The 13,905-nt window shown below is 44.3% G+C and overlaps 1 protein-coding gene across 1 annotated transcript in view; it reads right to left on the bottom strand.

Annotated features, from left to right (window-relative positions):
• Nucleotides 1-13,905, bottom strand: part of FBH1 (F-box DNA helicase 1) — a 32,783-nt gene that overhangs the window by 7,242 nt on the left and 11,636 nt on the right. The window contains exons 6-14 of the mRNA XM_041401076.1: nucleotides 12,925-13,115; nucleotides 10,342-10,437; nucleotides 8,308-8,402; nucleotides 5,981-6,149; nucleotides 4,527-4,755; nucleotides 3,579-3,666; nucleotides 2,801-2,887; nucleotides 1,826-1,962; nucleotides 831-930 (exon numbers count right to left, since the gene is read on the bottom strand). Of these exons, the coding sequence (XP_041257010.1) occupies nucleotides 831-930; nucleotides 1,826-1,962; nucleotides 2,801-2,887; nucleotides 3,579-3,666; nucleotides 4,527-4,755; nucleotides 5,981-6,149; nucleotides 8,308-8,402; nucleotides 10,342-10,437; nucleotides 12,925-13,115 (1,192 nt within the window). The remainder of the gene's footprint in view (nucleotides 1-830; nucleotides 931-1,825; nucleotides 1,963-2,800; nucleotides 2,888-3,578; nucleotides 3,667-4,526; nucleotides 4,756-5,980; nucleotides 6,150-8,307; nucleotides 8,403-10,341; nucleotides 10,438-12,924; nucleotides 13,116-13,905) is intronic.

The raw sequence follows: 13,905 nt of genomic DNA, 5'->3' as shown, positions 1-13,905 counted from the left end.
AGTATTGAATATATTAATTTTTAAATCCCTTAATATTTATTACTTACCTGTTATTACTAATTTAATATTTTCCATTATTAATTGAATTTTAAAAAATTAACAAAATCTTTATTTTTAGGAAATTAATTACATCTTTATTTTCAGGAAATGAATTAAATATTTATTTCCAAGAACACGATGTTCAAATTAAATTATATCAACTTCATTATTTAATATTTATTGTTAATATTATTATTCAATAAAATTAATTAATTCCCGAGTTAATGAATATAGTTCTAATTTGTAATTACATTTATAAATTAAATTTGTAATTTAATTCTATTTATTATATATTATATTATTTAATAGAGGTAATTTATAGGATTTGTTATTTAGCAATTATCATGTTTACTACTATATATATATTAAAAATGTATATCAATATTTTCTATTTTAATATATATGATATGGAATATAATATAGTATTATATGGAATATAATATAATAAAATATGATATAATATGGAATATAATATAATATGATATGATATGAATAATATAATATAGTATAATATATTGTATTATACTATATTAATTATATTGTACTATATTAATTTATATTTAAAACATATTTATATTATATTATATTATATTTATATTAATTATATTATATTATATTATATTATATTATATTATATTATATTATATTATATTTTATTTTATTTTATTTTATTTTTCTTCCGGATTGAATTCATTAATATTCCTATTTAACACAATTAATTAATGAACGATTCCCATGGAATCTCTGGGGAATTCTTGGGAATCTCTGGGGAATTCCCAGCCCCAGCTCACCCTCCTGGTTTCCTCCCAGCAGGGTTTTGCTGCGGATCCCCTTGCACACATCCAGGATCGTGGCTCCCACGTAGGCGATCTCGGGGCCGAACCTGAAACTCTGGAAAAATCCCAGGATCAGCAGGAAAACCAGAAGGAAATCTTGGAATCTATAAAATGCTATCTTCCTATATGGAATTATGGGATTCCCAGCAATCTTCTGGACAGTTTTTTCCGTGGGAAAAGCATCACAATCCCTCCAAAACATTCCTGGGAATCTTGGTTATTCTTAAGACCTTCTGGAGATCTTCTCTCTTGGAAAAAGCATCAAAATCCCTCCAAAATATTCCTGGAAATCTTGGCCATTCTTAAATCCAAATTATGAGATTCCCACCAACCTCCTGGACAATTTTTTACCTGGAAAAGGCACCAAAATCCCCAAAATATTCCTGGAAATCCTGGCCATGGCAGGGACACCTCCCACTGTGCCAGGCTGCTCCAAGCTCCAGTGGCCAGCCTGGCCTTGGACATTCCAGGGATGCAGGGGCAGCCCCAGCTGCTCTGGCAATTCCAGCCCAGCCAGGAATTCCTCATGGCCAAGATCCCATCCATGGCTGCCCTCTGGCACTGGGAGCCATTCCCTGTGTCCTGTCCATCCCTTGTCCCCAGTCCCTCTGCAGCTCTCCTGGAGCCCCTTCAGGCCCTGGAATGTGCTGGAAGCTCTCCCTGGAGCCTTCCCTTCTCCAGGAGAACATTCCCAGTTTTACCAGCAGCCCCAGGTCTGGAGGATCCCACAGCTGGATCCAGCATTCCACATGTGTTCCCCTGAAAAAACGGGGAATCTCCCTGAAACAAAGCCTTAATCCCAACTCCCAGTTTTCCACCAACAGGATGAGATCCCTCCACTAAAGCCCCACAACTGCCAGATTCCCCAGTAATCCAAGGAAATGCAAACCCTCCACAGTGCCAAATTTTCCATGGATCTGGGATTTATCCATGGAAAACGCTGCCCTTACCTGGGTCAGGTAGTACATGTGGGTGTGAGGCACCAGGTAGAGGGTGTTGACGGCCCCTCGGAAGGTGTAGATCTGCTGGTGGGGGTCTCCCACCAGGATTTTCCCACATTTTTGGGATTGCACGATATCCACGATGGCTGTGAGGGAAAAAAAAAAATTGGATCATGAAAAAAGAATCTGCTCCAAACCCAAGGGAATGTTCAGTTTGGATCATGAGAGGCCAAATCCAAGGAAAAGCTCAGTTTGGATCATGAGGGAAGAACCTTCTCCAAATCCAAGGAAAAGCTCCATTTGGATCATGAAGGAAGAACCTGCTCCAAACCAAAGAAAATATCAGTTTGGATCCTGAGGGAAGAGCCTTCTCCAAACCCAAGGAAAAGCTCAGTTGGGATCACAAGGGTCCAAACGATTTTCCCACATTTTTGGGATTGCACGATATCCACGATGGCTGTGAGGGAAAAAGAAAATTGGATCATGAAATAAGAACCTGCTCCAAACCCAAGGAAAAGCTCAGCTTGGATCATGAGGGAAGAACCTGCTCCAATCCAAATCCAAGGAAAAGCTCAGTTTGGGTCCTGAGGGAAGAACCTGCTCCAATCCAAATCCAAGGAAAAGCTCAGTTGGGATCAGGAGAGTCCAAACCCAAAGAAAAGCTGAGCTTGGATCATGAAGGAAGAACCTACTCCAAAACCAAGGAAAAGCTCAGTTTGGATCACGAGGGAAGAACCTTCTCCAAATCCAAGGAAAAGCTCAGTTGGGATCACGAGGGTCCAGACTCAAGGAAAAGCTCAGTTTGGATCACAAGGGAAGAACCTTCTCCAAACCCAAGAGAAAGCTCAGTTTAAATGTCAAACCTGAGGGGAAAATTTGTTTAAATTCCAAGTATTTAGGTTGAGATACTTCCACCACACTCCTGAGCACATGGAAATCCCCTCTAGGAGTGGGATTGGAGCTGCAGCTCCTGGAATAACTCACCTGGAGTGCAATCCTGGGCTTCATCCACAAAAATGGCATCGTATCCTGAGAGCTGGGGCTTGCTGAGCTGCCAAAGTTTCAAATATCCTGAGGGAAAAAAATCAGGAATTTCAAGGAGAGGGAAGATCCACCAGGATCTTCAAAACAAATCCCTTTTTTCTCTTTTTTTTTTTTTTTTTTTTTTGGGTGACATTTCTGCTTTCGAGCTGCCAAAGTTTCAAATATCCTGAGGGAAAAAAATCAGGAATTTCAAGGAGAGGGAAGATCCACCTGGATCTTCAAAACAAATCCCTTTTTTGCTTTTTTTTTTTGGGTGACATTTCTGGCTTTGCTTCCTGTTTGGAATTTCCACATTTGGAAGGGTTGCAAAAAATCTCTGCCTCCCTTAGCCTTGAAATTTGATGATTTCCAGCTTCTTAATGCCCACCAAAAATCCCAAGAAAAAGGTTTTTCCCAGCTATTTTCAGCACTATCCAGAGGAAAGGATGTGCTGGAAGCAACTTCCAACTTTTTTGGCCTGCTTTTTAGCCACTAAGAAATGGGAATATCCTTAAAATCTGCAAATTTTTATCCTAGTGGGAGCACAAATTCATTGAATGTATTTTATAAATACATATAAAATGAAAAATTGAGCCAGAGGGATATTCTCTGGTCAGTCAGTGTCAGGAAAAAAAGGGATTTTCTCCTTCTGGAAGCTCAGCCAGAACAGGAATAATAAATCCATTGATTTTTCTACCACCAAATCCCTTTTTCTCAAGGGATTTTCCATCTTTTTTACCATCACAAGTCATCTTGTATTTCTTCTCTGCATCTCCATCCAGCTTCTTCATGTTGTGCCAAATCTCTTTGGCCTCTTCCACATTGATCTAAAATGGGAAAACAGAAGGATTGGGATAGAACCATGGAATAAAAATAAAATTATGGAATGGTTTGGGCTGGAAAGGGCCTCAAAGCCCATCCAGTCCCACCCCATCCATGGGCAGGGACATTTTCCTCTATCCCAGGCTGCTCCAACGTGGCATTGGGGATTCCAGGGATGCAGGGGCAGCCCCAGCTGCTCTGGCAATTCCAGCCCAGCCAGGAATTCCTCATGGCCAAGATCCCATCCATGGCTGCCCTCTGGCACTGGGAAGCCATTCCCAAAAAGCCCCAGATACATTTTTTCCCATCCCAAGCAGCTCCTCAGATCCACAAGGATTTGGTGAGGAGACTGGCTGGAAGTATTTTTTAGGGAAAACAGGGATTATCCCTTTTATCCCAAACATCATCTTCCTCCCAGTCTTTGATTTCTCCTCCCAACTTTTTGATTTTCATCACAATCTTTTGATTCTTCCTGCTCCCAACTTTTTGATTCCTCCTCCCAACCTTTTGTTCCTCCTCCTCCCAATCTTGTGATCCCTCCTCCCAATTTCTTTGGAATGTTGCTTCCAGCCTCTGATTTCTTCCAAAGCTCAGGACCGACCCAAACCCTTTCTCTGGCAGAAGGATTGATTCCCCAGTACCAATCTTTCTTCCCAAATTTCAGTGAAACACGGGAAGATCCCTGCCAATCAACAGTTTGGGAAGGGGGGTGACCATGAATTATTTTATAAAATCATGGAATGGTTTGGATTGGAAGAGACCTCAAAGCCCATCCAGTGCACCCCACCCATGAGCAGGGACTCATTTCCCACTATCCCAGACCTCTCCAAAGCCCATCCAACATCAGCAAATTCCAGAAACTCACTCTCTTTTCCTCTTGGCTCACTTGCTCCATCTGTCCATGAGTGTTTTTGAACCACAGGGGCGTGTGCTCCTCACAGATCTCCTCATCTGAGGAGGAGAAGAAGTTTTCCAAGGTTTGGGACACTGTTTTCCCTCTTACAAACAGGGATTGGCCCTTCCTGTTCCGGAGGAGGAAGCTGATGGAATAAACTGACAGCTTGGAGAAGTTCAGCTTGCCTTTCTCTTTGTAGCTGTGCCAGAGGGACAAAAGAGACCAAAAAAAAAGACAAAAAAAGGACAAAAAAAGGGATAAAAAAATTAGAACACATAGAAATCCCTTTTTTTGTGCACTGTCCTTTGTAGCTGTGCCAGAGGGACAAAAGAGACCAAAAAAAAAAAGACAAAAAAGGACAAAAAAAGGGATAAAAAAAATTAGAACACATAGAAATCCCATTTTGTGCACTGTTCCTGGAAAAAGCTCAGCTTTATATCTCAATTCATTCTAATAATGGAATATCCTTAAATCTTCACAGATTTGTCCTGGTGGAAGCACAAATTTGTTGATTTTAAGCATTTTAGAGATGGAAAATTGAGCTCATCCCTGGAATTCCAGAGTGTTTGCAGAGCCAGGGAGTGGGATTTCCCTCTTTTTCTAGGTCATTCCTACCCCCAACTTAAATGTGCCAGAATTGGACAGAAATTGGATCATGAAAACAGCTCAGGATAAGGAAACTGGTCCCCCAAAAAAGGAATTGATCCTCAGGAAAAGAAGCACTTGGAGCAGTTGCAGCATTCCAGTGGGAATGGGAAGTGGGAAAACCTCATTCCCAGTGGATTTCCACCTCCCAAACCCTTTCTTGGCTTTGGGGTGCTCCCAAGGAAGCTAAAATCCCTGGAGCATCCCACTGCATCCATTTGGAAACCATAAATGACAAATTTTCCCCCAACATTTGTGCCTCAAATCCTGGAGGTTTCCCTCAAAACCACTTCCCCATTTTAAGCATTTTAGAGATGGAAAATTGAGCTCATCCCTGGAATTCCAGAGTGTTTGCAGAGCCAGGGAGTGGGATTTCCCTCTTTTTCTAGGTCATTCCTACCCCCAACTTAAATGTGCCAGAATTGGACAGAAATTGGATCATGAAAACAGCTCAGGATAAGGAAATTGGTACCCCAAAAAAGGAATTGATCCTCAGGAAAAGAAGGACTTGGAGCAGTTGCAGCATTCCAGTGGGAATGGGAAGTGGGAAAACCTCATTCCCAGTGGATTTCCACCTCCCAAACCATTTCTTGGCTTTGGGGTGCTCCCAAGGAAGCTAAAATCCCTGGAGCATCCCACTGCATCCATTTGGAAACCATAAATGACAAATTTTTCCCCATTATTTGTGCTGCCTCAAGGCTTGGAATTTTCCCCCAAAACCACTTCCCTTTCCTCATCCTTTCCCTGCTTCCACAAAAGAACTGCAATTCCCCACTCACTGTCTCCCAATGCTTCCAAAGGCCAAGGAGTGGAAGGTCTTGCAGGTGACATTCCTTGGAAAAACCTTTTTCCCCTTCTCTGCCACAGCTTTGTTGAAAGTCAGGTAAAGGAATTTCAGCTCCGAGAATTTCTCTGCGTACTTGACCAAGGTTGAGGTTTTCCCTGTGCCTGGAGAGGAGAGGAAAAGAAGGAATAAAATAAAAATAAGGAATAAAATATCCACTCAGGAATGAATGATTCCTTTTTTTTTTTTTTTTTCTTACACATTCCTCTCTTGCTGTCCCAACCCCAATATGCCATGTCACTCCTGATTTCAGGGAAACAAGGAATTATTTGGGTTGGCAAAGTTCTTTAATGTCAAGCCCAACCATTCCCAGCACTTCCAAGGCCATCCATGTCCCCAGAAACCACAGAGTTTTTAAATCCCTCCAGGAATGGGAGCTCCACCCCTGCCTGGGCAGCTGAGCCATGGCTGGATAAGGCTTTGTATGGAGGAATTGTCCCTGTATCCAACCTAAACGTTCCCTGGCACAGCTTTAGGAACTGCCCACTCCAGTGTGGGTCCCTTTTATCCATGGGGTCAGTGCTTCAGGAACTGCTTCACCTTCCATAGGGTCAATCCTTGAGAAACTGCTCCCTTTCCATGGGGTCAGTCCTTCAGGAACTGCTCGAGCATGGCCCCCTTTATCCATGGGGTTACTTATACATGACCTGCTCCAGCCTGGATCCCTTTATCCACGGGGTCAGTGCTTCAGGAACTGCTTCACCTTCCATAGGGTCAGTCCTTGAGAAACTGCTCCCTTCCCATGGGGACAGTCCTTCAGGAACTGCTCGAGCATGGCCCCCTTTATCCATGGGGTTACTTATACATGACCTGCTCCAGCCTGGATCCCTTTATCCACGGGGTCAGTGCTTCAGGAACTGCTTCACCTTCCATAGGGTCAGTCCTTGAGAAACTGCTCCCTTCCCATGGGGACAGTCCTTCAGGAACTGCTCGAGCATGGCCCCCTTTATCCATGGGGTTACTTATACATGACCTGCTCCAGCCTGGATCCCTTTATCCACGGGGTCAGTGCTTCAGGAACTGCTTCACCTTCCATAGGGTCAGTCCTTGAGAAACTGCTCCCTTCCCATGGGGACAGTCCTTCAGGAACTGCTCGAGCATGGCCCCCTTTATCCATGGGGTTACTTATACATGACCTGCTCCAGCCTGGATCCCTTTATCCACGGGGTCAGTGCTTCAGGAACTGCTTCACCTTCCATAGGGTCAGTCCTTGAGAAACTGCTCCCTTCCCATGGGGACAGTCCTTCAGGAACTGCTCGAGCATGGCCCCCTTTATCCATGGGGTTACTTATACATGACCTGCTCCAGCCTGGATCCCTTTATCCACGGGGTCAGTGCTTCAGGAACTGCTTCACCTTCCATAGGGTCAGTCCTTGAGAAACTGCTCCCTTCCCATGGGGACAGTCCTTCAGGAACTGCTCGAGCATGGCCCCCTTTATCCATGGGGTTACTTATACATGACCTGCTCCAGCCTGGATCCCTTTATCCACGGGGTCAGTGCTTCAGGAACTGCTTCACCTTCCATAGGGTCAGTCCTTGAGAAACTGCTCCCTTCCCATGGGGACAGTCCTTCAGGAACTGCTCGAGCATGGCCCCCTTTATCCATGGGGTTACTTATACATGACCTGCTCCAGCCTGGATCCCTTTATCCACGGGGTCAGTGCTTCAGGAACTGCTTCACCTTCCATAGGGTCAGTCCTTGAGAAACTGCTCCCTTCCCATGGGGACAGTCCTTCAGGAACTGCTCCAGTCTAGAGCCCTTTATCCATGGGGTCAGTGCTTCAGAAACTGCTCCAGTGTGGATCCCATTTTTCCATGGGGTCAACCCTTCAGGAACTGCTCCCTTTATCCATGGTGTCAATCCTTCAGGAACTGCTCCCTTTCCATGAGGTCAATCCTTCAGAACTGCTCCCTTCATCCATGTGCTCAGTCCTTCAGGACCTGCTCCCTTTTTCACAGGGTCAATCCTTCAGGAACTGATCCTCCAAGGATTCCAGGGAAATCTCTACTCCAGCATCTGGAGCATCTCCTCTTCCTCCTTTCCCAAACTCGGGATCTGTAGGGCTGTTCCACATTTTCCCACTCCACTCTCCCCTGTTTTTACTCTGCCCCCCTTTTTGGCAGATTTTCCCTTAAATTTGTTATCCCAAAGGCACAAATTGATCCCCTTGGGATCTCACAATCCCTGTGACAGTGGGATCAGGGAAGGAAGGAGCAGATTGGGAATTGTCCAGGGATTTTTCCAACATTTTTGGCTCTTACCTGCAAATGCCATTATTTTCACTGTTTGGCCAGGCTCAATTTTGTGACTCAAAATCCTCTGCTGTTCATGGGTGAGTTTGACATCACCCCATCCACTAAAAACAGGGAAAAAAATTCCAATCAACAACTGGGAAAGGAATGAATCCTTTAAAAATTCCTAAAGTAAACCATCTCACTTAAAAGAAATTAACAGGGAAGCCAGGGATAGACTGATCCCATCCCAACTTGGTTATTGGGAAAAGGAGAAAAGCATGGAATGAGAAAATACTGGAGATCAAATATAATGTACTGGGAAAGATTTTTCAGGGAATATAGGAAAACACCACACACCAGCAAAGGAAAATATATTTTTAAGGGACCATTCTGTGCTTTAAGAATTAATTTGGCACCTTAAGCTCATTAAAACTGGTTTTATCTCTGTTAGACCTCAGTGCTGGATGAATTTATCCCATTTTCTTTCTCCAGGTGAGGATAAGGAATGAAATTGCTCAATCCAGCAGCAGAAAAGGAACCCAGCTTGGATCTCCACAGGCCAGGGAGGTGTTTTATTCCTTATTTATTGGGAGAGCTGGGAATGTGTTGGAGCTCTGGATGCTGAGAATTTTAGAATTTTAGAATTTTTTTACTGACAGCCTCTGACTGATGAGAGAACACTGCATTTGACCTAAGGGGTGGAGAAGACTTCCAGAATTAATTAACAGCACTGAGATTACAAGTGTGAAGTTGAATTAGAAGTGTGTAATATCACTAAATAGAAAATTTGAGTTTAAACTTTTAAAATATAGTAATATATATAAAACTAAAACAAAAGTTTTAAGACAGTAACTAATCCTTTTGTGTAATATCACTAAATAGAAAATTTGAGTTTAAACTTTTAAAATATAGTAATATATATAAAACTAAAAGTTTTAAGACAGTAACTTATCCTTTACCTTCTTCCTTTTTCTTCATGAGTTTAAATAATGTTTTGTAATTAGACAAAAAAAATCCACATTACAAACGTCAAATAATTAGTTATCATATAGTAATATATATAAAACTAAAACAAAAGTTTTAAGACAGTAACTAATCCTTTACCTTCTTCCTTCTTCTTCATGAGTTTAAATCATGTTTTGTAATTAGACAAAAAAATCCACATTACAAAGGTCAAATAATTAGTTATTAAATGAAAAGTAAAAATAATTTAAGTATAATTTCTTAATTAAATAGTTTAACCTTAAAAAAAACTTATATAGAAAAATTCACCATTTTGTAACTTATTAGTAAAATACCATAAACCTCACAACTTATAAATTAATAAACATCTAAACCTAAACACAAAATGCCATCTCTAACACTTCAATCCCAACCTTAACAAAAAAAAATTAACAAAAAAAAACCCCAAAAAACCAACAGGAATGTTCTCCTGGGGAATATCTCTAAGACTTCAATCCCAACCTTAACAAAAAAAAAAAAAAAAAAAATTAAAAAAAACCCCCAAAAACCAACAGGAATGTTCTCCTGGAGAAGGGAAGGATGCAGGGAGAGCTTCCAGCACATTCCAGGGCCTGAAGGAGCTCCAGGAGAGCTGCAGAGGGACTGGGGACAAGGGATGGACAGGACACAGGGAATGGCTCCCAGTGCCAGAGGGCAGCCATGGATGGGATCTTGGCCATGAGGAATTCCTGGCTGGGCTGGAATTGCCAGAGCAGCTGGGGCTGCCCCTGCATCCCTGGAATGCCCAAGGCCAGGCTGGACACTGGGGCTGGAGCAGCCTGGGATGGTGGGAGGTGTCCCTGGAAGATTCCAAACCCTTCCATGATTCCAAACCCTTCCATGATTCCAAGATAGACCCAGCAGCAAATTTAAACTCAGCACTCCCAAATTTTACAAATCTCAGGCCCAATCCTGATTTTCCTCTGAGAATTCATGCGAAGGTGGTGAGGAGCAGGATCAGCTGTGCCACTGATCCAACTCCACCTTTTCCTGCTGTGGAATATTTGGGATATTTGCTCCTCACTCCACGGAATGCTCAGCATGCACTGCTTGGATCACCTGGGACACAAATCCATTCTTCCCTCTTCCAGAGGCTGCACAACTCCAGAGGCATTTTCCATCAGATACAAATAGTAGAAAATATTGTAGTGAATCCTGAAAAAATAAAATAGGATAAAACACGAATTACCACTGAGAAATCATTAATAACAAATTAAACCTCTGCAACCACTTAAACACCACCAATATCCTGGATAATTAAAAAAAAAAAGCCTCAAGCTCTGCAGTAAATAATGAATAATTTAAAATGTTCTTTAAATGTATTCTGCCTTGAGAAATGACAGCAAAGGCACTGTGGGGTCAGCTCTGAGTGTGGCCTCTCCCTCAGCCCTGCCAGGTTTGTATCCCAGGGTTTTCCATGCCAACATGACCTGGGATCAGAGTCCAGGGGATAACTCTGCTCTCCTGAGCCACAATTAACAACAGAGGGAATTTGGGGCTGCTTTGGGCTTTTAGAGTGAAGATTTTGGTTTAGAATGGTTTTAGGGGAGGTTTTTAACTCTGATGATAATTCTTGGTGGTTTTTCACTACAGGGGGAAAAGAGATTCTTTGGTTTTAACTGTGTGACAACAACTGGTTTAAAATTAACCTGGGTTCTCCAGCAAGGTTTTCCCACTGTGGTTTTCCCTCTTTTAGGACAGTTTTGTTCCTTTCTTCCAGCCCTCCAGGACAGATTTTGTGTGTCTCTCATCATGATTTGGACTCTAAGACTCATTAATTACTGCAAACAGCAATCAGGCAATTCCTCCAGGACACATTTCCTCCTTATTCCCAGGAGGAATTCCCACTTTTTCTGGTCTGGGCTGTCCAGGGAGATGGAAACTCTAAAATCCCTGGATTTTGACCTGGATCCCAGCTCTCATTGCTGGCCAGGGCCATCCTGCCACATTTCCTGCAGGTTAACGACTTCATCCAGCAATTAATCAATCATTAACATTCCAAATAAACATCCCAGTTTCCCTCAGGATGAGCCTTTCCCTGTCCTACAGTCCCTTAGAACTCACAGCTTCCAGAGCCATTTAATTCCTGGATATTTTCACTTTCCAATCCAGTTCCTTCCCAATTTTCTCCCTGTGTCCTTCATCCCAATCCCCACTGCACTCCTGAAGGAATCTCAAGGAAATCTCTGCTGAGATCCCTTTTTTTTTTGGGGGGAACATAAGGATCATGAGGGCATCCTGAAGGAATCTCAAGGAAATCTCTGCTGAGATCCCTTTTTTTTTTTGGGGGGGGAACATAAGGATCATGAGGGAAGGAGCTCCTAGGACTTGGAATGAAGTAAAATAAATCAATTTTGGGGAGGTAATAAAAACATTAAATTGTTGTAGCTGAGCATGAAGATTCTTTAAATCCTGCTTTTATTTTGGGAAAAATTGGAGGTTTTTTGAATATTGCATCCTGAAAGGAGTGACAGGATAAAGGGGAATGCCAGAGGGATGGGATAGATGGGAAATTGGGAAGGAATTCCTGGCTGGGAGGATGGGGAAGCACTGGAATGGAATTCCTAAAGGAGCTGTAGCTGCCTCATCCCTGGAAGTGTCCAAGGCCAGGCTGGAGATCCAAATCCCCTGGGAATTGGAGGGATTTGAAACTCAAAGTTGGAGAGACCCAGAGCCACTTCCAGGGCCTGAAGGGGCTCCAGGAGAGAGACTTTGGGATAAAGGATGGACAGGACAAAGGGAATGGCTTCAGACAGGAAAAAAGGGGAGATTTGGGGTGGATATTGGGAAGGAATTCCCAGAGAAAGCTGCAGCTGCCTCATCCCTGGAACATCCAAAGCCAGATTGGAGCAACTGGGAATGGTGGGAAGTGCCCAGGGCTGGAATGGGAAAGTCCTGACCTGTTGGAGATGGGAATGTTGCTGTTCTGCTGGGATTTGGACAGATTTGAAACTCAAAGTTGGAGAGACCTCAGAGTCACTTGAGGGGCCTGGGGGGGCTCCAGGAGAGCTGCAGAGGGACTGGGGACAAGGCCTGCAGGGACAGGACACAGGGAATGGCTCCCAGTACCAGAGGGCAGACATGGATGGGATTCTGGGAATGAGGAACTGCCAGAGCAGCTGCAGCTGCCTTATCCCTGGAATCATGCCAGGCTGGATTCAGACAGGAAAAAAGGGGAGATTTGGGGTGGATATTGGGAAGGAATTCCCAGAGAAAGCTGCAGCTGCCTCATCCCTGGAACATCCAAAGCCAGATTGGAGCAACTGGGAATGGTGGGAAGTGCCCAGGGCTGGAATGGGAAAGTCCTGACCTGTTGGAGATGGGAATGTTGCTGTTCTGCTGGGATTTGGACAGATTTGAAACTCAAAGTTGGAGAGACCTCAGAGCCACTTCCAGGGCCTGGAGGGGCTCCAGGAGAGCTGCACAGGGACTGGGGACAAGGCCTGCAGGGACAGGACACAGGGAATGGCTCCCAGTGCCAGAGGGCAGCCATGGATGGGATTCTGGGAATGAGGAATTCCTGGCTGGGCTGGAATTGCCAGAGCAGCTGCAGCTGCCTCGCCCCTGGAATCATGCCAGGCTGGACTGGAGCAGCCTGGGGATGGAGGGAAGTGTTCAGGGATGGAAGGGGCAGCTCCTGACCTGTTGGAGATGGGAATGCCCTTGTTCCTCATGGCCAGGAGCAGCGTGGCCATGCAGTGGAGCACCTCGGTGACCTCCAGCACGGCCAGCTCCGAGCGGGGGCTCCGGAAACGTTCCAGCAGCCTCTGGATGTCACCAACACCATCAGAGAACAGCACCATGACAGCAAAGATGGCCCACATCTTCTCAGGCTGGGAAAGGACATGGAAAAGACAGCAGAAAGATTGGAGTTTCCAGGAAAATCCTGCTTGGAGGTGGGAAAATTCTGTGAGAAGCTGTTAAAACCTAAATGGATGCCTTGAGAAGGCTGAGCTAGAGCAGGGGCTGGGCAGAGTTCCAGAATAAAGCAGGGATGGATTGAAAGGATCTCCTCCATGGATGCACCTGGGGCAGCACAAGAGCCCAGCCAGGGCTGCACCCAGGATGAACCCAAATGGTCCCAAAATGCACGAGCGCTCCCGGGGTCTCTCCCTGGGATCAGCTCTGCTCCATGTGCACATTGCAGTTCAGTGTCCAATTCCAGCTCAGCCCCTGCACTCCCATCCTGCTTGTTTTTCTCTCTGCAGCCCACGGGGTTTGTGCTCCTGGGCTGAGATTTGGATCATTTGTCCTTGGTGCCCAGCTGGAGCAGGAATTGTTTTGTCTCCCTGCTCTGTGCACAGAGCTCACCATCCCATAATATGAAGCTCAGACCCCACACACTAAAGCAGCACAGAATGTGAAAACAGAAAAGCCAAACCCTGAGGCATCATTGTCAGCCCAACTCATCCCAAATAACACCACAGAGGGAGGAGTTTGGGATACTCCAGGGCAGAGTGACCTCAACCAAGTTTTAGGATGGGTTAAAAAGAGAGGAGCACATCCTGTATTTCCAACCTGTCCAGCTTTATCCATCCCAATTTATGGGAATGGCATGAAGGAAAACCTGCATCTCCCCAAAAACGTGGGCTGAGCTCAGTTTCCAGGGGACTGCTGAGTGAC

This window comes from Onychostruthus taczanowskii, unplaced genomic scaffold, assembly GCF_017590055.1.
Source record: "Onychostruthus taczanowskii isolate IOZ18803 unplaced genomic scaffold, ASM1759005v1 scaffold184, whole genome shotgun sequence".
In the NCBI taxonomy this organism is placed as follows: domain Eukaryota; kingdom Metazoa; phylum Chordata; class Aves; order Passeriformes; family Passeridae; genus Onychostruthus; species Onychostruthus taczanowskii.
This window is presented reverse-complemented; position numbering and strand designations above follow the sequence as displayed.